Source organism: Cyanistes caeruleus, chromosome 8, assembly GCF_971803275.1.
Source record: "Cyanistes caeruleus chromosome 8, bCyaCae1.hap1.1, whole genome shotgun sequence".
NCBI lineage: Eukaryota > Metazoa > Chordata > Aves > Passeriformes > Paridae > Cyanistes > Cyanistes caeruleus.
The window spans coordinates 25,161,308-25,187,310 of NC_141708.1; the positions used below are offsets into that span (position 1 = coordinate 25,161,308).

A 26,003-nucleotide genomic window follows, 5' to 3' on the forward strand; every position below is an offset into this window, starting at 1 on the left:
GTGCTTAGTTTTTCAGTAGCACTAAGCAATGCATTCTTTGCAGGAGTCAAACAGAAAGCTGGGTGCTGTGGCCTGGTTCTGGATAAAAACTTTCATGGAGTGATGGGTGTCCCATATGCAGATGCATTCCAAATGTGTAAGGTAAGATCCCTTAAAGCTCCATGAAGCTGAAGAGAGAAATGTTTTGACTTCATAGTCAAACTTTTGCAATGTAAGTAGAAGGGATGACTGACTAGGGATGGTAAGAACAGCATCTTGATGTTATTTATCTTCATTCAGAATCTCAGATTAAAGCTTACATGTCTTTTACCTCAGATGACAGGAAACTCAGCAGATTTTCAGAAGAGGAGGAGAAGCTCAATACAGGTGTTCTTAATACTCATATCCTGAGTGAGGGATCCTACAAGAATTGTCAGCTTTGAATCTCAATCAGAACTTCCTCTGAATTAAGTAGGTTGAGTTTTTTGGTCTGGTCTGCTTCAGAACTGTCTCACACTCTCAACAGCTTCTGTCAAGATTATGCTCAAGATTATGTGTTATTCTTGTGGCATTGTTCCTAGTGTGTCCTACTCTAGAAATTCCCTACTCCCTCACAAGCAGTACATACTTTTACCTCGCTCTTAATATACCAAGGGGTCACAGGACACTCAAAGATTTTATCATTAATTGACTATTTCAGGATAGAAAACAAAACAGAAAGCAGCTGTTCCTGTGCACAGTCCCTTTGGTAGACTGACAAGTCAAAAGAAATAGATAAAGAACTTCAGGTCTGCTCCATCCTTCTGATTATGCAGATAAATCACTAGTAATTCACAAGAAAATGATCCTGCCCAGGACAGCTTCCATTTTATATATTTCTGAGTGCTCTAATTACACTCACTGTATGAGCAGTTCTATTCTATTGAGAATTGTGCTTCATAAATTCCTGCTCTGAGTTTTTTCTGAAGCAAGGTTATTCCTAGAGTTTTGTTCTTCAAAAGTCTTTAATCCTGTCTCTAATTGTCTCAATGAAAAGTTTGAAACACTTTGTGAACTCCTGGTTTCAGAATAAAAGCACTCTGATGGTCTGACATCAAAGTGAATCAGTGAGATAGCTGTGAATTTCTATCCAGTGGTTTAGCCATATATTCTTTTGCAAGTGTCTAGGAGCTGTCACCCTGCTATGTTGTGATGAAAATAATTGGGTATAGTTCCCACTTCTGTTATTCCCATATGATATTGCTGCTGGTGAAGAATACTCAAAACTGATGGCTCCAAAGGCAAGTTTGAAACTTCAAAAGCCAAGTGTTCTCCTGTGCTGAGCTGCTTCCTTCTCCAAGGAAATCCACAGAGTTTCACTGTATATTCAAGAATGTGCAGACATAAGACCACTCCCCCAAAAGAATGGTAGGCAGAAAGAAGGTTGATTCAAGGATCTAAATAGAGAGGAAATCTGTAAGCAAAATTGGAATCAGAACCAAGTAATTCTAGATAAAGAGAAGATAGAGAAATGAGCAGATAGAAGTGTAGAGATAAGCAGATAGAAAAAGAAATTACAACTAAGAAAAACATTTAGTAGCTTGTGAATACTAAGCTACCTGCCCTTGTGATTTTTTGTCACTTAATGCAGATACTTAAAATAGTCCTGTAAATTTTGTACTTTATATAAACATGCTGGGTCTGACAGAGTTTAATGAAATTTCTGCTGTGTGGAAGAATCATGTTTCAGCAAGATGATGTCTTGACCTGATGAGAACCTAGGGGTGGGGAAATTGCTGGCAATCCTGTCTCCTTCATACTTCTGCTTTTGCAGGCAAGCAGTCTCCAGGGAAGTTCAACAGTTGTACAACAAACCAGACATTTTTGTGGGTTACAAGGTTACAAGCTGAGCCCTGGATGCCCTGTGTTGACAGCAGATAGATCCCACGTCTGTTTCTTGGCCAAAACAGCAAAGGTCAGCATGGAAATTTCAGCTTATTAAAAAAAAAAAAAATCAAAACCAAAAAACAACAGACCTCTAATTCCAAATCTCTTTTAAATGATGTTGGCTCTACAATGTTTTTATCAAATCATGTCCTTCAAGTAGCACTGCTCTGAACTGATTTGTTCATTATATTTTTACAGACACTAAATTTATCCTAGCTTTTGCATAGGAAAGATACAAGGCAACCTGACAGCCTGTAACTTCTCTCTCTTATGCCACTAAAAAAAAAGTATAATAGCCCCAGAAAGGGGATCCTGGGAACAAAACCCCTCCTGACACTGCTGCAGGGATTGAGAGTTTTAATTTTTGCAGCTGTAAACATCTAATAGACCTTAGTCTTAGTAAGGAATTTTTCTGCAAGCAAAATTGCTGAAAAGTCTCTTCCTCAGCCTTAAATTTTACGTTATTAATTTTGCAGAGCTACCTAGCACACACTGTTCTTGCTACTGTACTTTTCATGTCCACACAATGGAACCTTGGCCATCTGGGCACTGCCAGTTGCAGGAAAGGCAGTCACTGCAGTAAAACAGGCCTCAAATAACCTTCCCTCTCCTAGGTTACTGAAAAATATATCCACTGGCTGAAAAAAGGGGAAAAACCTTACAGTCAAAACTCAGTGCCTGCAGTTGATTCTTGGGTTGTTCATTTGCACTGTAGCACAGCCAATGTCTGCCCAAGGCCAGGCAAAGAGCAAAGGGCTCACCCCTGGAATGCCAAATGCAGCCCCTGTAAATAGGGGTGGGAAGACTGAGGTGGGCAATCATCAGGATTGTGCAAGACAGCGATAAGCCAGTGAGCAACCTCTTCCCAAAGCAAAGCACAAAATAACAGCTTTGAGTAGAAATGTAGAGGATATTCCTTGGCTAGTCCTCATGCTAAAAATTCAGCCAGTTTCTGTTTCACTTTTTCTCTCCAGAATTCTGTTGTTCTGACTGCCAGGCAAGCTGGTGGTGCAGCAAAGCTTCACTGTGAGCAGGTCTGGGAAAGGTGCTGGGAACAGATTTCCTTTGCTGGAATAAGTATTTGACTGTGCTGGGGCCAGGCAGCCGTTGCAGGCTGATGCAGAAGTGATGAGAGGATTTTGTAGGCTGCTCCCCAGCAAGCTGACAAGGAGGACTGTCAGGAGGGTGCAATCTCACAGTCTGAGAGCACCCTGCCCCTGAGTAGTCTGTGTGTAAATACAGGTTTCCTAGGACTTTGATTCAACAGAGCTGTCCTCTGCTGTCTGGTGGTTTTGAGCTTCTGAGTTGATGACCAGGAGCTGTCACCTCCAAGACTAGGTCTGGAAAAAGAACTTCCTGCTGCCTCACCAGGTTCACCTCTCTGCCATCATCTACATTGTGTCAATCATGGCTTAAAGCATATTTTAAGGAGGAAAAATTAATTACCTGAGACTTCTGTCTTTGAAAAGGACCTTCCAAACTAGCTACCTCCTAAATATAAGTTTCAAGGCATCTTTCAAAGCCTAATTCTGGTCTCTGCTGAGAAATCTCAAACTGTGCAAGCTTTATCTAATATATATATCTAATAGGGACCTGAACACTGTCATTAAATCCACACAATGTGATTCTCCACGTGGAATTCTCTATCCTTCTATGAATATAAGTATGGATTGCAAAACCTATTTTTTTTCTTTTTCAGCTCCCTAGATTTATTCAATTTTTGTGAGAAATTTGGTGTATTTTGCTTTTTTTTATCTAAACATTGTTGGTGCTAATTGCCATCAGTTGCTTTGGAAAGTGATTTAATTGCTAGGAAAACCTGCCACCATTTTGCCAAAGTGTAAACAGGCACTTGGGCTCTTCTAGGATAAAGGATTGGAGCACCCTGGAAAACTATGGAGGTGAATAGATTTTAGCTCCTGGCTGGCAAAACCAACAGAGACTTGTGTGACTTGGTTGAACCTCTGCAGGGAGAGGACTTATCTGAAGCCTTGCAATTTGTTTTCAAGTTTTATTTTATTTTGATCTTTGTCTTGTTACCTTCAAGGGAGATATCCGCAATGTCAACTTCCTTAGTATTGGATAATAAACATAGTATAGCAAATCAGCAAAAGGAAATCCTTAGAGGGTGTTAAGATCTGTCTGGAGTTCATGAAATTGGATAAGAAATATAAACCAGGATTCAAGTTTGTTATACTAGTTAGCTAAATACCTTCCTTATCATATTTTAGTGTGTGCCACTGCTCTAGAATTTGATGGGAGACTAATGGAATAAGCACAAAGAATAATATAGAAAAATGGTGCTCCTTAACCTCTGCTTTTTATCCTAATTATAATGTTCTTACAGTAATATTCTAATGATTATACTCTATCTGGTATTTCATCAGATGAAACCTTACAGGGGAAGATGCTCTCTGTGGGAAATCTTTTCTGAGGCTTAAAATAAAGAATTGAGGTGAATAGCAGAATTCATGCTGGATTTGATTTTTCTCTTGTTACCCAAATCTGTCAACCAAATGGTGTTTCCCAAGGCTTCTTTTTTTGGCTGGTAGAACTGGGAGAAATTAAGAGAAACTAAAGCCGCTTGACTTACTGTGTGGCTTATTTACTATAAAAGTTTGTCAACTCACGTTTGTGGTAGTTTAATTTTGAGGTTTTTTCAGTTAAAGAGAATATGTGAAGTATGATTGCCTCTCATTTGACATTCAAATTGAAAACAAGGGCAATCATGGTGGTGCAGCTTGTCAGAGCTTTACCTTCTGATGTTGCTGTCTCTTACTGCTGTTCTGCTCCGAGAGGGCAGCAAAGGATTGCAGATCTTTTGGAATCCATAAGGAGCTCAGCTCTGAGATGTAATGCTGAGGAGAAATGCATCTTTTTAATATAAAAGGTCTGAAAGGAGAAATAGAGGAGGCATTCAGATCAGCGCTGCTTAAACATAGTTGAGGGGTTTTTTTCCTTTAAATTGTGGTTATTTGCAAGTAGTAGAAATCCTAATAAGAGAAGCACTTAATCACTTTGAGCTTAGGCATTACCTGACAGGTGTGAAGAGTCCCAGCAGACACACAATGAGCTATTGAGGATTCATCCTCAACTGGAATATTGTATGATTCATTTGGCATGAAGATAAATGCTGTAAATGTAGGCATATAATGAACAAAACACTGAAATTAATTTGTAGCACGATGAGATTAATGACTGTTGTGATATTAGATATTTTCATTAGACCTCAAGGCTTTCAGACTGTTATAAGCTTGATTGTTTCTTTCCAGGTTTCAAAATATACACATACAATCAGGGACTACATGAAATAGTTCAGACACTATCTGTTTTGCCTGAAGAGAGGAGTGTATTTCCCAGGTAACCCCTCAAAATTATGCAAATGGAGAAATTTATTAAATGACTCTGTTTGATTCGTCCCTGATCTATGGACTTGGCAGTGATTCTTTGGCTTTCTTTCACTGCTAACAGTGAGAAGTACAGTTAGCACAGAATAATCTGCACATCTATTCCTGCCCAGAAGTTCAGTGCTCTTGCAGCCAGTGTCTTACCAGCTAGAGATGGTCCCAAAAGTGCAAAGGGTGAACAGATATGACCATTTACAAATGCTGTAATTTTGACTCCTTAATCATTCCTTTACTCTTGTTTCAAGCCTCCTTCAATCTTTAATTTTGTTTTTTTACTTCTCTCCTTTTCTTCTCCCCCATTAGCCTTTTGTAGGCTGTGCAAAATTTCAGGAAGCTGAACATGCTTTCTGCATTTATAATGCCACTCTAGATACTTGGTTTTAATAAATAAAAAATAATATTATACATTTTCACAGCAGCCCATAAAATAGAGATGTAATGAGATTTTAATCTGATCGTACCATTTGTACTCTGAATCACTTCCTATTATATCCTACTAAATTATTACTGCTCTTTCTTTCCAGGGGCCAGCTCTCAAAACCAGAAATCATGCTTGCTAGAGCTGCCTCCTAATCTGATGGTCATAACTTGATTGCTTCATACTCTCTATGCCCCAACAGCAGAATTCCCCCAAGGTATGATTTGCCAGGTAACTTTTTCCAAGTGCTGCTGCAAACAGCAAATGGATCCACAAATACTTTCTGCCACGTGGCAGAACCAAGCCACACTCTCTCCTGAGCTGCCAAATCAGTTTCTGCCCAAACTCTTAATAAGTACATATGGAATTGTATATTTTCTTGCCATATCCCATCTGTGCCATCATGTGCATAACACCCACCTTGGAATTAGGTGCTTGCTTTCCAGCCACAAAGAAAGTCTCAACATTATAACTTTAGATGAACAATGACATAAAATTTCAGTGGTACACATGGATATTCTGTATGGGCATCTTCTGGTCCACACACTTCTCAGTGTGCCCTCTGCAGTTCCATGGTTGAAATAAGTAAAGCCAGCAGTATCTTTCAACAAACACTCCAGAGAGGAATCCTTAATAATGCTGTGATTTAGCTCATTTTCTAGATCATATACTGTGCTGTGTGATTGGATTACAGCTGATTACAGATAGGCTTTCTGGTTTAAGAGAATGTGTACCTCTGCAACAGCACAAGGGCATTTACTTCACTGGATTTTCAGTGCTATAAGGCAGTAAAGGTTTTTTCATCAAAGTAATGCATTTCCTAGCAAATGAAGCTTTCCATGGGAATAATTCAATTTTCCTGAGATGTTTTTATTTTCCTGGGGGACGACAGGTGGGAAGGAGCCACTGTTTGGTGTTCTCTCAAAACTATAGAAAACACAGTGGGAGAAAAATTTAGAAACCTTTGAATGATTTTTTTTAAAAATGAAATTCTAGAAGATTCAAGAGGCCTATAGAGTTTCCCTGGAAAAGTGAGACCTTCAGGAATAAAAGGAACTTTAGAACCACAAGGAGAGAGAGGAATAGAAGTAGAATATGGAAGTTATAAATAAATTGCTCATATTTCTATGAGTCTGGTTTTCAGCCTTGTAGTATTGTTCCCCAAAAATACTTGTGTTAGTGTCTGGTATTCCTATAGCATCACTTGAGGAAAGGTGTGATTTCCAGAATCACATGTGAGGAACAGAAAACTAAACCATCTGCTACACAGGAGATGAGATTGCCCAGCAGGACTGGAGAAAGAGAGTGTCTGGAATGAGTCACTAGCCAGTTGTTTTCTGTGAGTGAAATACCAAGCCCTTTATCTCATATTATAAACAGCATTTTGTCTTCTCTTATTTTTGCCTGTCCATGTGGTTTTCACTCCAACTTTAATTAATTTCAAAATGTTCACATGTGTGTTTTGCCTCTGAGAACTGGGCTTTTCCCTCTGAACAGAGAAGATGGCTTTGGCAGCCCTGAGAATTCAAAGCCTATCCAAGTGTTCACTTTGGTCAGGGGTAAGGCACTCCCAGTTGGACAAATTCCCTGAACATATCTGCACTGTGGCCTGTGATTTCTGCTCTGGAAACCAAATATCTCTTTCACGTGGCATCAGATTACAGGAGAGCAGAGCATCTTTGGTACTGCTGTTGTGCAGTCATTTTAATATAAAGTATTAAATAACAGCCTCACGTCCCGCTTATACTGGCAGAGACAAGTAACTGCTTTGGAAACAAAAGCACAGGTTTTGGAGATTGAATTAAATAGACACAAAAAAGGTAAGGTAAAGGTAAGTTTACATTTCAGCCTGGTAAAATGGTGGATGTACTTGTGCTGTGCCCCTAAAAGGGGCCTGGAATACCCAGAAACAGGGTGTATTTATAGTTGTTCTCTCTTTGACATTCAGTTTTGAATCTCCTGTTAAAATACAGATTTCATATTTTCAATCATTAAGTATTAAAATATGTTTATTCTAGTGGTATAAGGGTAGTAAATTATGGCATGCTCAGCAGGCTAGTGGTTCTTTCTGTCTGAGTTCCCCATAAATACAGCATGAGGGAAGCATTTTTTAATAATCTTGAAACTAATGAAAAATTTGTCTCTATTTCATTTTTGAGCTGAGCAGTAAACTTGGAGAGATTACTGTCTAAATGCTGCTTCTGATACATTCTTTTATGATGTAAATAATGGACAGCCATATGGTCCTATGTTTCTTCAGCATTTAGTGATGCCTTTGCTCCTGGGGCACTTTTATTCTAGTTCTAAAATTGACTGATAATGATCACTTAGAGCCTAGAGTGGTATTTATTCTCTGAGTACAGAAGTCCACTGCAGTAGCTACTGACATGGAAATAATTTCTTTTTTGAAGTTTCAGCTATTTTCATGCTGCTCTCCCCGTGTGATTGGAAAATGAATTGTGCTGTAACTACAAAGAGGAATAAAACAGTAAACCAGTCAGCCAAGTTGCTTTGTGTGCAGTAGAAAATCATGAGAAGAGAACAAGATGATGTTTTCTGGAAATCTATAGGCATCAGCTGAGGTACAGGAGATATAAATCAAGATTTAGATGCAGTGGAAAGGAGAAACCTTTTGTTTTAAATTAAATACAAAAGCCTGCTACTGAAATGTTCTCCAAGTGGAATTTAGCTCATGCAGAAAAAAAAGCAAAATGCCCTGTTTATGTGATAGGTCCTTAATGTGAGAGAAGTGATCTTATAGGCTTTTATGTTTTTATTGATGGGAGCTTCTTTCACCTCAAGTGAACTACAAAAATGCAATTATGGACTGTATTAACTAGGAACGAGTGAATATCATGACAACAGAACCCAGTACTACAAGTCTGACAATTAAGAAAAATGTTTCCATTGAAGGCTGTAAGTGTTTAACCATGGAAGAACAGATTTTCAATTTGTCTTCCACTTAGTTTAAGACTAAGCTAAGTGCCTCTATGGAGAGAAAGATTGTGGCTACACTGGCAAGTTATGGACCCATGGGAGCATAGGAATGTGTCTGTACAAAGGAGCATTTGATGCCCAGCTCATCTGTTTTATAGCTGTTATTTTCATTGCCATATTCCCTGTCTACCTTTATAAGTAATGACATTTATTTTCTCTGCACTAGGTTATACAGGTACAGCAAAAAAGCAATTACTGAAATTGGTAAAGGATATGAATTTTCCAGAGTATGATTTATCTGCTGATCTGCTTCATTCCCTCCTTGTCATTACTGGCAAAGTGTCTTTGCAGTTCTCAAGTGAACGGCATTCCTTTTCTGCATTAATTGGTGTCCTGCAGCTATGAAAAACAGAATGTTTAAAATTTTGCCTGGAAGTTTTTAATCAATATTTATTACCTAAAAACACAGGATATGGTGCAATATTTAAAAGATGTATTTGGGTTTAGGGATCAGAGATAATTCAGTCTCCAATGCATTTATTTGGAATGATTATGTAAGTCTATTTTGAGACTGTCTCCAAAAACCACTGTGAAAGGTTTTGAGACCATTTTCATCTGGAGCTGTGTAAGAGAAGTGATGTGTTTTGCCCCCAGTGCATCAGCCAGTAGGTTGCAATGACTAAACTACTGATTTGAAAAAAAAAAAAAAAAAAAAAAAAGGAGTCATATTTTGAAGATATGAATGGTTGTTTTCTTTCAACTGTTTTATTATTTTAGAAATACTATTCCTGGTTACTGTATCAGCCACTTTCTCAAGATTTCAGCTCTGAAGTGTAATTTAGACTGATTTTTACATTATTTTTCCCAGCTAATATCCAACAGAGTTGAGAAATTTAAGAAGCTTCTGTAACCTTAAGCTAACATTTATTTTCAGAGAGCAGTGTGCTTCATTCACATGGGATCTATACAAACAATAAAATGGTTTGCAGGTAAGTGCAAAAGTATTCGTATGCTAAACACATTGGAAGCTCACAAAAGCAGAATGAGAAAACATTCCTATAGTGTGCTCAGTTTCCTAGGTCCAAAGTTACCAGATAATTAACTTTTTAACCAGGCTGTGTACAGGAAAGGCATATTTGGCAGCAAGGATTGGGTCTATTATAGAAAATCTGAGCTGCGCTTCTTGAAATAAACTGCCAGTCCTTATGCTTTTAGGCTCCATTCTGGTGTCACTTCTCCTTTCCAGTATTTCCTGCTCTGTAGGTTTGCCCTGGTGTAAACCACCTCGAGGGAAATGCTCCCCCAGCTGTAACACCTCCTGTGCAGAAGGGAAGCTGCCAGCTTCCCTTTCATTTGAGAAAACCAAACTGTTCTTTACGGAACTGGTGAAAATCCATCTCTAATGGAGCTGCTCTGGAAGAGTGGCTGTGCAAGTGTAGCTCTGTTAGTCTGGGCTTGCCTGGTAAACTCTCCTGTCCTGAGCCAGAGCTCAGAGGAGCAGAATGGTGATGCTGCAGTCTGACATCTTGGAAGCCTGTAGGAACAGCCTGATCTCAGGCTGGACAAAAGTCCACAGGGCACGAACCACACCTAGAAATAGAAAATGAGCTCTTACTGAGTCATATTACTTAGAACTTTTAAATTCAGCAAGGTGTTATCAGATCTGCCCTATATTCTGACCTTTTTCATCATTTATGTTAGGGACACTTTTTCTTCCTTGTGGAACACCTTTCTTCAGTAGGTGCTAAAAAGAAAGAGTTTGAAATTATGTTCTTTAAGCCAGGAGGCTTAAATCAGCATCCCTGGTGACCATTTAATTTTGCATTAATTATAAACTAATCTGTATTTGCTGTTACAGCCCTGATTAGAACCAGCTCATATGGTGCTAATATGACCTCCACAGAGCTTCTAAGTAATTCAGGACAAAAACATCATTTCTTAATAAGCTCCTGTGTTTATCTTTCTAAAACACAATTTCAGGTTAAGTGCAGGCTCAGGAAGAGCTATCCTGTCACATGTGAAAAAACACAATCATTGAAAAGCTCTTTTCATTCTCTTTAGTTTTCAAGTGGCAATTTTCAATGGAAACTACAAGGTGCAAACAGGAAGCCATTCAATCAGTAGGAACTCATATTTACTGCTTTATTTTTTACTTACAAATATGGGGGGGCAGGTGGTTAACATATACTTAGAGCAGAGAAGTGTGTTCTTTGCTGTGGCTTGTTTCCTGTTGTGAAGGCATCAAACTCTTCAGCTTAAGCATGCAGAGGAGAAGCTTTATTCAGGGCTCTGTGACTTTAGCACTACCAAATAGCTCTCCTCTGTTGCTTGGTACCTGGAGACCTAAGGAATGAAAACTGATTCCTGGGTTGCAGTTTGGCCAAAAAGGCTCAGGGGAATAAATAATGCAAGATTGCCTGAAAACCTAGGCACAGTTGTGTCTCTTTTAAGCTCTGCTAAACCTCTCAACACTAGCAGCAGGACTGGATACTCTGTGCTCTCTGTAGCACAAATGACTTTTTTCCTGAGGCACCTGCAGTTAAAATCTCTTTTTATGGCCTGTCACCCCAGTGAAGATTCAGACACCAGCAGCTTGAGCTGTTTAGATCAGTGCTTCAGGGCTGACAGTTGTAAGAGCTTTTTCCTGGCTTTCTGTGAGCTCTGGTTTGTTTATGACTTCAGCTAGTGGCACAGTTTGTCCCTCAGCACTGAGCCTGTGTGCTAATCCTGCAAGAAACTTCTGGCATATTTGCAGTGGGAGGAAGACTCTAGAGTGTGCAACTGGTTGGCATCCTCTTCCAGGATGTTGAAATTCAGATAAAATTTCAAGCAGCTGGACTAAATACACAGAATGTGAGAGCAGCAGCCGAGCCACATTTAAGTGTCTGATTTGAGTCTGAGATTGCTAAACTGGGATTCATGCAAACAGACCTGCACTAGCTCAGCAGTGCAGCAGCCTCAGTTTCAGTGTTTCATTCTTCCTTTCCTCATCAGTCTGCCTGGGCTTACTTGGAGGATCCTGAACAGAATATTTTCCCCTCCTTCCCACCTGCAGGGTTGTGCTACAACACTTGGCCACCTTTGCCTTGTGCTTCAGCTATGTAGGAAAAAAGTTCCATGCAAATTTCCATCCTGCCCCAAGAATTATACCCAAGCACATTTATAATGTTTTCTTTCTATGTAGAGAAGCTGAACCATACAAACTTCTTTAACTGAGATGGACACAGTGTTTCACCAAATTTAGCTGGAGGTCCTGAAACCTCTTCAGCAAAATCATATAGTCTGCATGAGTTGCTCTCTTGATTATCTCCTATTTTGCACTTTACATATCCAGTGACACCTCTGTAAAGGTGTCCCACTCAGAAGTGGTTTGATCAGAACTACACTGCCTACAGATCACAAGCTTTTAACTCCTCCATCCCCTTACACCCTCTCCACCCTGCCTAAGCAACCATACAAATTCACAAAAGCATGGTGAAAACAGGAGGAAGTGATGTACTTTTTAAATCCTTTTACCTCTTTACCTTTCTATTCTACAGCTGCAAATAAAATGAAAAAAAAGGGGGTTACTTATAGTACTTCCTAAGCCTGCTAAGTAGATATTTTATTTACATCAAAAACCAGTGGAGCAAATATTAACTTGAAGCTTCTGATGGTCTTCTATGGGCTGTTATTTTCTACTGCATGGTAGTAGTAGAAAATTCAAGCTGCAATTGCCACCCTCTGGAGAATGTCATCTTTCATTTTCATAAGTGAAGTGCATTTCTAGCTTTCATGACTAATGGTAAAAAAAAGTTAAAGGCCTTTCAATGGAAAAGTTCTACAAGCAAAGTGAAAATGTTTGTTTCTTTATAACATTATGTTTTAAATTCTATCTTAAAGCAAAACCTGTATTTTTAATAAGTGGGAATTAAGTGTTAGCAACAATATGGCAACACTGGATGACAAAATTTTCAGCTCCTGACACAACAGCAGTTATAAAAGCTATTTAAGAAATATTTCAAATGTGTCTACAGTGCTTAAGTATGTTATATATCACTTCACTGAAATTTATATATTACTTTTGGTCTCAGGTTACTGGGAGCTCTCCAATGGTTTTGAATGCTGCAGTCCTAAAGTTCATTTTTGTCAAATATTCTCAAAATACTTCAGAATTTTGTCTTTACTATGGCAAACTGTGTGAGTTGTTGAAAATATAATAGTTTACATTATTTATCTCTGTAACAGTCACAATGTTCCTCAGAAAGGTTAAAAAACCCATAAATGATGGCAGTGATTAAACAGCTGGGCCCCATTTGTGTGGAAAAATAGATGTTAGAGAAGTGCAATGCTCTACCAGCATGGTGACACTGGTACCAAAACATTTAGGAGCACAGTTGTTCTCCAGATTTTGAAAGCTGAATTTTATAAGTTAATAATCAAAGTCACTTCAGCTTTAGAGGATTGTCCACAGGAACAATGGCAGTGGCCTGACCTTGTGAAAGAGGCACTCCAGTGTACCCAGGGCAGGGCTGAGCCCAGGCACAGCTGGGGAGAACCTGTTCTCTACCTTGGGTCCCTGGGACGCTCTGGTAAGGCAGACAAACAGTGAGACTACTTGAAAAATGAGCACGTTTGAAGAGTTCTTGCGTAGATTCCCTTTCCTAGGAAGTGAGCATGTTCCTGTCTGCCTAGAATGAGTCCTCAAATCCAAGTGGAGTGCCAAAACTGATTTATAAATAAAGATAATGAATACTTTCATTATACTATAAAAGATATCTTTTATACTAGAATAGGTAGCTGAAATGATTATCAATAATTGTGTAGAGTTTCTCTTGTCTTATTAACAAAAACAGTGTTAAATCTTCTAAACTACATATAAAGATGTATAAAGGATGTAAGGGGTGACCCCCATGGAATAGCAAAACGATATTTTATTAGTTAAGTAGTTGACATTCATGGTTATTATATTTCTCATAGTTATTAAACATTCTCTTTGATTTGTCATTCAAGTTAAGTCTGCTGTGTTTTAATAACCTACTAAACAATTTCAGTTTGAGTCATTTTGGCCTCAAGCAACATTCAAGATCTTCCCATCTCTTGAGAGAGAATCAGAGGGTGTAGAACTCTGTTCATTCCCCTTTGCTGTGTTTCTATTTCTTTGAGTCTTCATCTGTTCCTTGGTTTTGTCTATTAGATGAACTTCAAGGGGCTTTAACTAGAGCTTTTCCCGTTTACCCTTGCAGGAACCTTCCAAGATATTTCCCATATTTCTGCACTGAAGCCTCTGCAATAACTGGACCTCAAGTAGTTTCAAGCCAGCTGAGATGTATCAATACAAGGTAAGGAGATTAATCTGCTTCCTTGGGCATTTACAGCTTTCCTTTGCATGTCAGCACACTCCAGCTCGGTGCAACCCTGCTGGCTCCTGCTGTCTGAGCCCCCAGCCCTGAGCTGCTCCCCTGGGGATGAAGCACAGAACCACCACGAGGAATTGCAGGAGCTGGGTGGATGCTGGGCTGTGCCTCACTGACCCATCAAGTGCTCAGCATCTGTGCTTTTCAGGGGAACTGAAACGATGACATACTTCACTAGCTGTCTGCTGGAAAATGCTCCTCTGCTTTTGCACAGATTATAATCTAAATGTGCAAAAGAAGCAGATTTGGTATGTTAAGCTCTACATGCTTCCAACAACACAACCAGCTAAAACACAGAGAATTTTGTGTTCACTCTCCTGAAAAAAATCTGTGAAAAGTAGAATTCTGTAACACCTGTTATCTTAATTTTCAGCTCATAACAGCAATAAAAACCACAATAGGTGGTGTTTGCTGGGAATTTCATTAATGGTTGTGTCTCTTCAGTAAAATACAAAGCAGCTTCATTTCACTGTGATCATCAGACCTTAACAGCAGCTTGGTGAGTTTATTATTTTCCTTTGCTACTCTGTATTTTCTGCCATGTGTTTCCAACAACAAGTTTCTCTGAAGGATTTTGAATTTCAATTGCAAATAAAACAGTGTCAATGCTTTTGGATACATATGCTCTAACACTTTCCAGTGAGACATAACACAGCCATTCCCCAGCAATAACAACATAATAAGAGCTTGGTAGCATTTTTTTTTCTATCATCAGGCTAGATTATTTTAAATTGATAACAAGAGCCATGTGGCTATTTATAAGGGCAAGATATGAATTGCAAGCCCACGTTTCCAAGGTAATGTTGGCCAGTGGCTGTTCAGGCATAAATTGCTTCCTATTACCAATTTTGATGGAAGGTAAACAGTCTAGTTCTTCTCTATGGGAACATAAAGTGGCAGGACACCTCCAGCATTACTCTTTGCACTGTTTCCAGTAAAAGAAGGCAATAGTTACTCCACCATGACACACCTATTTGACACTGCAGCAAGTAATTTTGTTGTGTTGTTGAACAAGGAGTAGGAATCATGTCCCATACTGTTGTGTAGTATTCCTGTAAGAGAAATTCCTGCTACTTGGTGCAGAAGATGCAAGGAGGAATTAGAGTTTGTAATGTAATCCTACAGGATACAAAGGTGAATTGAAGATCCGAGGGAAAAAACCAAACCAACAAGATTTCTCAGTGATCCTAGGAATAGGATGTCTCTAAACTTTAGTTGTTCTAGCTCTGAAACAGGTAAGAAGAAGATTTGAAAGCATTACAAGGTTGGAAATTTAGAGTGAAATATTTCTGGTTTCTGTTTATGAAAGAACAAGCCAGAAGCTAATTTTACAGTATGGCCAAAATTTTTACCAAACCTGGATAAAGAATATGGGGAGAAGGGTAAAGCACTTTGTTCTGCCCAAAGGAAAGAAGAAGTCTGTGTCAAAAAGTCTATTATTGTCAAAGCAAGAGCTGCTTGATGCCTTTGTTTTAGTGTGCTCTAGTTGATTTTCTCCTTTTTTAATTCAAAGCATAGAAACAATAGTTCAGTCAAAATGATTTGACTGTAGCAACACACCTATCATTTTCATAAAACCCAAGAGACCACTTTGATATCTGTATTTAAATCAATTATTTCAAGTATATGAGAGAGAAGGAATATAATATAATCTGAAAACAAAAGTTCTATTAACACGTTTAACTTGCACGTTCTTTGGCAGGAGAGAACCATGACATTTTTTAAGAAAAACTGAAAACCTGGTCACCTCTTTTCTTGATAGCAAAGTTTGAATTGCTTTTCCTAGAATGGAAAATTGATAGATTGAAAGGGATTTGGGGTCTGCTTGAAGCCTTTTTTTTTTTTTCTTTTTTTTTTTCTATTTTTTTTTTCTATTTTTTCCTTTCTATTTATTTATATTTTTGTCTTGAATGTATAATTTTTATACTTTGGAATAACAAGGCTATGCATGGGCTGTTCAGCTCAGTCTGGTGAATCCAGCTCTTTAAGATCCAACACTCCAAGCTCTGTTCCTCATCTGTGCTGTCTCCTGCTTGGAAACTCATGATCTATATTCAGTATTCTTTCTTTTTCTCCATCCACCTGTGTACACTTAAACCTAGAAATCTCCCTGGGATCCACTCCCCAAAATAACATTATATGCCTGAGCTGACAGTATTTCTCTGATGCCATGGCTTTTTCATCAATATAAACATGTCTCATCAGCAATTTCATTCTTCCTGTAAGATGTTTATCCTCAAGTTAAGGTCTAGGGCACACACAGCAGAATTTTCTTTCACTATTAGCAGTGTGATAAAGTGCCACACTGCCTACATTTTTTTTCCTCCCATTCCTGGATCAATGCACTGTAAATTAGCATACAGACTATTTTATCAGTGCTTCTTATTTTCCAAAGGTGGGGGACTGTTAAACTTCCCATATTATTGTTTAGTTTTGTGTCAATAAAATTAAATTGCAGGTGGGGAGGAGGTAACACTTCACCTATTGGATTGTTTTGTGACCTAAGAGTTGACATATATTTACTGCCCTGTATTGCTGATGAATTCTTAAGCTGATGCCAATGAAGACTCTTAAAAGTAATTACAGATGCTTAACTCTGTATGATTTAAAGCTCAGCAAATAAATTACAGTGGAAATACTAGAAAAATATAAGAAATTACTGTTGTTTCAAAAGAGGCAAACATGGAGAATTGACCACACCTGCTTACCACACAGCTGCTGTGCCAAGGACTCGCTCAGAGTCAATATCCGGAACTTGCAGCACAGTGACACATTTTAAATTATTGTCTCACAAATTGCTAAAATAAACAAGCAAGGCTGTACACATCACTATTTTATGTGAAAGAGTTTACCTTGTGTTCTGAAAATGAGAGGCTTAAAGGCAGTATAAAATTAGTTCTTGTTCTGAAACCCCCTTGGCAGTTAGTTTTTTGAGGGCAGCATGCAGAGCTGTTAAAGAAAGCAGCAGTCTTTTTGGCTGCTTGACACCTTGAAAATCAGATTCCTTTTTTCCCCCCAAGTTCTCCTTTGCTGATATTGAGAAGGGTTTAAGTTTAATTCACTGTCAGCACAGCATATTTAACATTCTTATGGTTCTTCCTAATGATAGAAAGCGGTATGCAGTACCTGGGGTCCACTGAAACCATTAAAGTTTCCTGGCTGAGTTTTATGGGTATTTCCCAGCTAAAGGCCTTCAGCCATTACCACACAGATTTACCTGCAAAATTCAGAATTCCCATCCTTGTAGCTATTCTACAGGGATGCTAGGTTGCAGGAAAATATATTTACTTACTTCCTTCTTTGTTTGAGCACGTTTGTTTTCCCTCATTCTCTGCCGCATAACTAAGGAAAGTAAATTTAATGACTAAGTAATCTAGCACATTGGATTATGTTTTAGATTTCTTATCAGATTCCATTGTGTAAGTATGATCTGACTCATGGGAGAACAACTGTTATCAAATGTATCTTTCTTCAAAAGGTTTGGTAAAAGATAATAATTGATAAGGTTTTCCTAGATCATAAGCCAGGTTTTGCTCATGCTACACTTTCATAGATAGACAGAGACAATAGCTAGTGGAGCTTTACTGATCTCCCTGCTTAATGTTTTCAAGTCCTTAATTTATTTTTTTTTTTAATATTAACTGTTTTAGGTTGAAGAAACTGTAGAAATCTCCAGAGACTCATCATGTTCTTGTATTAGAGCTGCATGTATATGCACTGATGCAGCAGAAAAACTAGCCCTTACCACTGTTGCAGAGCTGCCTAGAAATTGGATCTGTATGAGATTTTGATCTGGTAACAGTCCCAAAAAAAGTGGGCACCTAGTAGTTTAAAATATTGCTTGTCAAAGTCTGGATCCATTACTAGAATCCACAATCTAGAATTACACTGTATTCTAGAATTGAAGAAATTTCCTATGTACCCCAGAGGTCTGCTTCCACCCAGAAGCAGAATTTCCTGTGTCTTTGGCTGTGCTCAGTTGCCTGGTATCTGTGCTATTTCCAAACTCCAACAGAAATTGGAAGAAAAAAAAAAAAAAATATATGTTGGGTACTGTCTAAGCCACATCTTATGCACTCAACACCAGTTTTTTACATCTTCCTCATCTGGACTACAGAGAGAAATAGCTTCCATTGGTTGGGTGAGAGGTCTTGTAAAAGGACTAATTGCATTCAGTGCTCTGCTGCCCATCTGGTAGAGGAAGGACTTTGAAGCTAGATTGTCTATAACATACATTTGTCAGTGTTAACTGATCACTTGCTGGGAAAGACACCTGATCTGCCCTCGGTTTGTTGTTTGTATGGGTTTCTGAGATGGAGAACAGACCATTCTAAACAAATTTTAACTGCAGGACAAGGCTCACAGTTGTGAATGGAAGTGAATTTAAGTGCCTGCACTAGATCTAAGGGGAATCCTAAATGTATCTTCTGCATTGCTATTTTATCTTGGCTAGGTCAGCCAGTTGATATTAAAAATCTCTAACTGCTGAACAGAGAGCCTAAAAACGTTAACTTGCAGGTGTGAATCCTGCTGGAATTATTCAGAAATAATAACACTAGAGATGGTGACAAAACTTTAATAATTTTAGTAAAATGCAAATGAAAAATAGAAAACATATTGTCTTTAAGAGAGCACTGATGTGTTGGCTTGCTGAGGTTTATAAAACAAACCCCATCTAGGATCAAACATTCTAGAGCAGAAGGCATCAGAACCAGAAGGAAGTTACAAACTCCCAATATTTATTTCTGGGAAACAAGTGGAGAAAACCCTCTGGTTTCTTTTTTTCTTGAAAATTATGTCCATTTGAGAATTTTGTGCATGTGTACAGATTTTTTCCAAGATCCATCTCTGACCAAGAGAGGATCAGCTGTCTTGTACATGCAAGAGAGACCAGAAGCTCGTGGAAACACTGAGCATTCTAACACATAGCTAGAAAACTATATTAAGGTAAATACATCAGATACAGAGAGGGGAAGCAAGGTTTAGAATTCTGATTACTGGGTCAGACTACCTGGAAGGTATCAGGCTTCCCTGGGTCAGACTACCTGGAAGGTACCAAGCTTCCCTAAGATTAACCACAAGAGTATCTTTCCTTTTACAAGAGCCACTGGTGGTCATCTACCATTTTTTGCTTTTACAAAACAACAAACATTTTTAAATATGACCTAGAATTGCTGAAACTTACTTCATGTTTTTGTATATTTTTTGTCTATGAATCTGGGGTTATCTGTTAGTTCTGGATTGCATTTTCTACAACTTTGGTTTTATTTTGTTAAAAAAAAAAGAAATTTCTCAGTCCTTAAAACTGAACTCAATATTTGCATAACACGTATGTCAGCAAAACTGAAAAAGCTCATTCGTGGCCTCAGTATCCAGTCTCCACTTCAGCCATATCATTTAACAAACATGACACTATATAAAGGGGATTTGTGTGAACTGCTTTTTCATTTCACTTTGAAGCAGAAGGGTAAGTTGAATTTCCTTTTAATAAATCACAAGGAATATCAGCTAGAAGGCAAACCCATTCCTTTTGATTTCTGTGGTCATATTTACCTTCAAAAATTAAATTTCCCTTTATTAGTAATTTTTTTACTTTGCTTATGCTAGCAATTTTAGTAGATAAGGAGAAGCCTGAAGGACACTAGATAGTAATGACTGATGAAGGTCATTAAAACTGAAGAGCTGTGTTTTTTCCATTTTGCTGTATAACAGATCAGGAGTCTGACTCTGCATCATAATCCAATTATGAGCTGGATGCAGTAGTCCATTCAAATGTAATTCCCCAAATGATCATCACCAGGCAAAGGGTACACATTGTAATTGCATCTCCTTATCTCAAGGATGTAAGTATTCCTAGCCACCTAAGCTAGGTTTCTCTTGGGATCTTTAATAACCTGCTCTCTCTGAGTCACTGGCCAGTATTTCCAGAGGTGTCTGCTGGCCTTCAGTAAACAACTCAAGATGCTTCAGATTCAACAAACAAAACTCAACAGCACCTTTAATACTGCACAGGTGTTCTCAGGTGGATTTGATTTTGCATTCTTTAAAGTGCAAATTCTCAACCATACTGCTATTAGTTAAACAGATGCTATAAATTTATGATCCCTATGTGCTGCAAATTTATGACATAATTGGATATTTGTGTATTCAAGGGTATGTCACATTAAATTGCCTTTGATGAGACAGTCCCCTAGAAAAACAAGTTGCTGCTGATGCAGATTAAAAATAATCTCAAGAGTCTTCTATAGCAGGGTCAATATGGAAGACAAAACCAATATTTTTTCTTTTAAATTTTTTAAATCTTAATTTTTTTCTTTTCATTTAATAAATGACACTACACTGATATTTTGATTCTGCTTGGCATATATACTTTGAAATATAATGACAAATACCTTGTTATAGCTGATGAACCTAGGTGTTAATAATCTCACAGCATTCAAGACAACTAAGCTTTTAGTTTAAATTTTAAGTGGAGCTAGATTTAGAATCTAGCATGTGTGAATGCTGATTTTTAAAAAAAGATGGAAGGTTTTAAGAGCGAGCAGGTACAGGATCCTCTGATTTGTGCCAATAGAAAAGTGAAGTAATGGATAGCAAGTTTTGTTTTGTATGAGTCAACCAATGAGCATCACCCCATTGGAAATGGATACCCATTCTGGCATATTGAACCTTTCTTTTTATCTCCTGTTAGTTTCACTGAATGATGTCAATAACTAGATATTTCTATGCCAGAGTATCTTATAGTCCTTCAGGTTTCACAGCTGCACAGCACACCCACTCACTCCGCTGTAAACCCACATTAAAATGTTTTTTAGTCACAATAGCTCAGCACTAAGATTATAAAACCCTACTTCTTGTTTTATCTGTAGGGATAAAAGATGAATAAGCCTATTGCCAACCAGCAAAAATGCATTTTCTACAAGATTGACTGGCATTTGGAAGCTCATGGAATTTTGTTCAAAACAGGATAAGAATGTCAATTGAGCTATAAAGTTTTGCCCATGTGTAAAAGAGTACCATTTTATGCCAAATAAAGGTACTTAGATAATGCTGGGCTTTAACAAGCTCCCAAACTTTACAAGTACCTCTGTAAGAGATTTGCTTTTCAGGTTAGCATCCTATGCATCACTGAGTGATTACAGTCCTTGCAGGCAAGGACTGATGGCTTAAGTGAGATCAGTTACCTCTGAGCCTATCATTTCTCAAGGATTAATCCAACATATAGTCAGTGACAGTGAAAGGGATAATTTATCTTCACCATTCCAAGTTTATCAGTCTAGAAAGAGTTTTGTGTATAAGCTACACAGTGGTTGCAAAATAAATCTGGGAAATCTCTTACACCTGAATTATAAATTTTATTTAAACAAGGAAATAATGTAAATTTCAAGAAGGGATGATGGGGGGTGGGGGGCAGGAGTGTGCAGCTATGTAAACCAATGTCTACAATTTCTTACAGAATCATTGCCTGACAAATGTGTGGGTTTTTTACAGCTGGCCTGAGAAATCATGTTGTCTTACTCATCCTCCATCCTCATAGCACTGGCTGCTGTGTTAGTGCCTTGCCATGCTTTGAGTAAATGTCCAGGAATTTCTGGGCTACCTGGTATCCCTGGAAGAGATGGTCTGAAAGGTAAGCAAACTTGCCTCTTTGGCAAGATACCTGTGCCATGAAGGCTGCATGACTAGAAACAGATAACACAAAAGGACACGTGCTCTCAAGGAAGTAGATGTGTTAAGCACAGGAAGGAAAAGAGAATGGAGGAAATAGGCAGTTTAATTTTTTTCTAAAAAGCAGGTCTCCTCAGTGTTCTGGGGGAAGAGGAGAATTGAACAGCTTATCAACACTCCAGCATATACATATTATGTATATGTATGTAGAAATGGCTTCTCCAGGTCTGCTGCCAAGGCTAAAGCACTATCAGAATTATTCCCAGACTCCCTGTATTAGGTCACATATGGGGTTGTTTTAATGGAGTGTGAAGTGCAGGAGGAGTTGCAATGTTGCGGCTCGGGAATGCAGCAACCTTTTGTGCTTCTACATTGCTGTTTGCTTCAATTTTGAATTGTGGATTATGATCATGGGAGTACATTAATGACTTTATTCTACATGTAGGACCTCTGTTACCTGTGGAAAGTGGTATGAAAAAAAAAGAATCTACCTTTACAGTGGTTTCCCATCTTTAGCAAGCAGTGCTGGATGTTTTCCACTCACTATCCAGAAAACCTTCCACTACCACTGTTTATGGCTCCCATTGATAAACAAAAAGCATACACCCAGCACTTGAGAAAGACAATCACATGGTGCCATAGAAACTGTTTCCTCCTCAAGTATCCCTTGTGCCAGTTCACTACCAAGTAGGAGGATTAAACAAATTGTCTTCGGCAAAAACATTTTCACAGATATAACTAACAAAAGGCTTCAACTTATAAAGCTTCAGTTTCTTTTTTAAAGAGTGGAATTATCAGCATTTCATAGGATTGGATGTTTTGATTAGTTTGCTTTAATACATTATATTAACAACAGTGTGAAAAAATGCTGGGGAAATATCTATTTTACACTTGATGTTAAAAAATACATTTGCAAGCCAGTTCTGGAAAATAATTTATTTTATCCAGGGGATTTTTCCTAGCAGCACAGCCTAGGAAATTTGCTTGACTGTATAACTTTTGTTTTTATCTGCACAGGTCTGTCTGATTCTCTGGCTGCCAAACGCCACAATGCTTTAGCAAATTTGAAACACCGACTTTTCCAACTTGAATCTGGTAATTCTTCCCCTTGTAACCTTTTCAGCTCACAGCCAGTTTTAAGTGCAGTAGGCAAAGTTAGTTACAGAATCACGACTTGCAGGAAAGAAACTGCATTTGGAAAGGATACTACATATCCCAAAACTCTATTTTCTCATTCCAAGCAGGGGAAGTCAGGATTCAAGTTGTCCTGGAGGGAAGCAGATTCCTCTTGGCAATCATAATCCACATTTATTAAAATTGTGTTTATTTTAAAAAATATTCCAGCTAACTGATGTTGCACTTTCCACATGGATTAATGGAAACTCAGGCTTGTACCTCTTTTCTCTATCAGCAACCAGATTGTTAAATGTGGTAAATGTTAATGTGGTAAATTGTTTTGTACTGAAAAGGGGTTCACAAAACTATTATAATTTTTCTGTTTCCCTTGCTCAAATTTGAAGCACACTGATCTTTACAAAGTACACAAAATATAACAGGGCTGATATTTAGCAGATGTTGGTGGGACATCCTTGTCTTGGAGACAAGGACAGACGGTCACAAGCAGTGAAATACATTTAGTGAACAGTTAGTGAATGGGTAAAATTAAAGATCTTCACTCCTCTTCATCCTTTGCTCAATTTATCCCTCTGTTCCTCTTAGCAGTTTTACTTTCCTCTTTAGTTTAGTTTTCTCTTGATTTCTCTTGAAATCTCTTGATTTCTCTTCCTTTGCTTTTACATCAGTATGCCACAGAAAATTTACAAAGCTAACTCTTCATGTTTCAGTGCTTGCATTGAACGGGGAAATAAGAAAAGTAGGAGAGAAAATATTTGCCAGCAATGGAAAGAAAGCTGACTTTGCATCTGCACTACAATCCTGTGAAGAGGTTGGAGGAACTCTTGCAGCTCCCAGGAACGAAGAGGAGAATAAAGCTATTATGGACATTGTGAAACAGCATAACCAATATGCCTACTTGGGCATTAGAAAGGGGGAGACTTCAGGTCAGTTTAAGTATATAAATGGCATGCCTCTGAATTATAGCAACTGGCACCAGCATGAGCCTAACAGCAAAGGGAGAGAGAAATGTGTGGAGATGTACACTGATGGCACCTGGAATGACAAAAAATGCAATATGTATCGTCTCACAATCTGCCAGCTTTAAAGAATGGCCTTTCAGCCACCACAGAGGATAATGAAGTGTCTGTGTTTCAGGTTGATTGCAATTTCTCTGTATCTTAAAATATAAAATTAATCATATTGTGATATTTTTTAGCCTTAGTAAAATGCCAAATATGCTAGGTGATTAACATGATTAAAATGTGCCTGAACTGATGTGCCTGATGTGTTTCTCCCTTTTGGAGGGTTGGGAATACCTCAGAATTCATTTCTCATGGCAGCCTGTCTCCATACTTTTGAGAAGATTAGAGAAAATTCCAAGGTTTGACTTGGGATATTGGAAATGCTGCAGTTAAAATTGCCCGTGGCATCATAGTTGGAAGTGTTTTGAAGTACTTACTAGTTTCTGCCGCAAAAGAGGTGGAGAGAGGTTGACTTCACTGGAGCAATTACAGTTTTAGGTTCTAGACATCACTTTCAGTCAGAGAGCCTGTGCTGTATCACATTGAACCACTCACTGATTCATTAGCATCCACCTTTCATTTTATAAAAATATTACTACTACCTGTAACTACAGTTACAATTACAGTTACAACTACAGTTGTAACTACAGTTTACTATCAATTTTTCTAGTTTCAGAATCTAGTCTGTATAAAGCACACAAAGATATTGCACTCAATTCAAGTAGACAGAGTGTTTAAGATGCTAAAGATTGCATTTTGTTGCTAAAACAGCTCATTCCCTCAGAAAATTAGATTGCAGTGTCAGAAGGCCACTTGTCTTTTCCCAAAACACTGAGCAAAACACAAAATACTTTGGGAAGAGTGGAAGTTCAATCAGTTCAAACACAGACATCTCTCTTGATGTTATAGCAAGCAACATCACAAAGACTTCAAGTCTCCAAATAGGAGCAAGAAGCACCTTTTCACAAAATGTTTTCACTGCTACTCCTTTTGGGCAGCTGGTGAGCAGGGACAGCTGAGCAGAACAGAGTACCACAAGCAGCAAATTCTCACATTCTCACCTTGCAGTGAGGGAGTCCTAGGCTCATCCACTGCCATTTACACACTTCCTGACGGAGAAAACAAAAGAAAGCACTAGCTTTAAAATTCATGCATTAAACACAATCTCCTCCCCCACATTTGGCTCTGTGCAGGAAGCCCCTGGGAAGCTGGACTTTGGGCAGTGATGTTCCCAAGCCTCCCCTGAGGAGCAGAGATAGGATCTAGTCCTGTTCATTTCAAGCCCTGGCAAATTTTTGGCAAGGCATGATCCATCTCCAAGTAGCATGCAGCACTCCAACTGATAAGAGGGCAGACTGGGATTCTGAAATGGAAAAAGCACACCCAGGACCATGCTGGATAGATTTCAAAGTGTGAACGTGCTTTCCAAAGCAGCTTGTTTTGAGACCTATGACCATGATCCCATTTCAGCCAAAAGAGCCATGGCAATTCTAACTCTATGGTTACATTGAGAAAAAAGGTTAAATTTATACCTTTTAATCTTCCTGGGGGTAGACCTGACCCAGCCACAATATATTTGCTAGAAAGGTTGAAGGTTTACAAAAACTACCTCTTAAATACTAGTATTTTAGTAAGCAAACCTCACTAGCAATTTTTGAGCCTAACTATGCAGTTTTTCTTTTTTAAGCAAACCTGTCACAAAAAGTCACCAAAGCCTCCCCTCTAAAAAATCTCTACCAACATCATCTTTTACTCTCTGAACAGAAAAAACATATTCATTTACATGTATCTCCAACTAGTTTTGGGGCATCCTACTCCTTTAGTTAATAAAAACATTATTTCTACCACATTGGGGTTTGCAAAATGACTGTAGACATCTCTTGTTAAGACCCTTAATGTGAAAAATCTTACAAATGCTTTAACATCTATATCTAAACAGATTTAGACTTCAAGACACCAGGGTGTTTTTCATCCAGTTAAGAAAAATAAGATTTTTATTTTCCAGTCACAGGCTAGTATTTATTACACCAATAAGCAAAGTATCTAGGCCGGTTCTAAAAGCCCAATTTCTTCTGTTTTAGCCATTATCATTGATAAAAGGAGAGAAAACCAAATCAAACACATACATGCTGCT

At 38.3% G+C, this 26,003-nt stretch overlaps 1 protein-coding gene across 13 annotated transcripts in view; it reads left to right on the plus strand.

Annotated features, from left to right (window-relative positions):
- The window catches only part of LOC111931016 (pulmonary surfactant-associated protein A-like), a 48,413-nt gene that overhangs the window by 21,954 nt on the left and 456 nt on the right, over positions 1 to 26,003 (plus strand). The window contains exons 4-15 of one of the 13 annotated variants that reach the window (XM_086901170.1): positions 44 to 141; positions 316 to 450; positions 1,793 to 1,933; positions 5,178 to 5,265; positions 5,837 to 5,947; positions 8,142 to 8,312; positions 13,893 to 13,988; positions 14,437 to 14,562; positions 19,776 to 19,906; positions 21,555 to 21,693; positions 22,749 to 22,826; positions 23,576 to 23,791. In XM_086901170.1, the coding sequence (XP_086757296.1) occupies positions 21,570 to 21,693; positions 22,749 to 22,826; positions 23,576 to 23,791 (418 nt within the window). In that variant the 5' untranslated portion in view covers positions 44 to 141; positions 316 to 450; positions 1,793 to 1,933; ... (5 more) ...; positions 19,776 to 19,906; positions 21,555 to 21,569. Of the gene's footprint in view, positions 1 to 43; positions 142 to 315; positions 451 to 1,792; positions 1,934 to 5,177; positions 5,266 to 5,836; positions 8,313 to 9,607; positions 9,657 to 13,892; positions 13,989 to 14,436; positions 14,563 to 15,188; positions 15,299 to 17,713; positions 17,877 to 19,508; positions 19,531 to 19,775; positions 19,907 to 20,932; positions 21,100 to 21,554; positions 21,694 to 22,748; positions 22,827 to 23,575; positions 24,123 to 26,003 lie in introns of those variants that run through there. The other 12 variants (XM_086901160.1, XM_086901161.1, XM_086901165.1 and 9 more) reach the window with 12 other exon arrangements.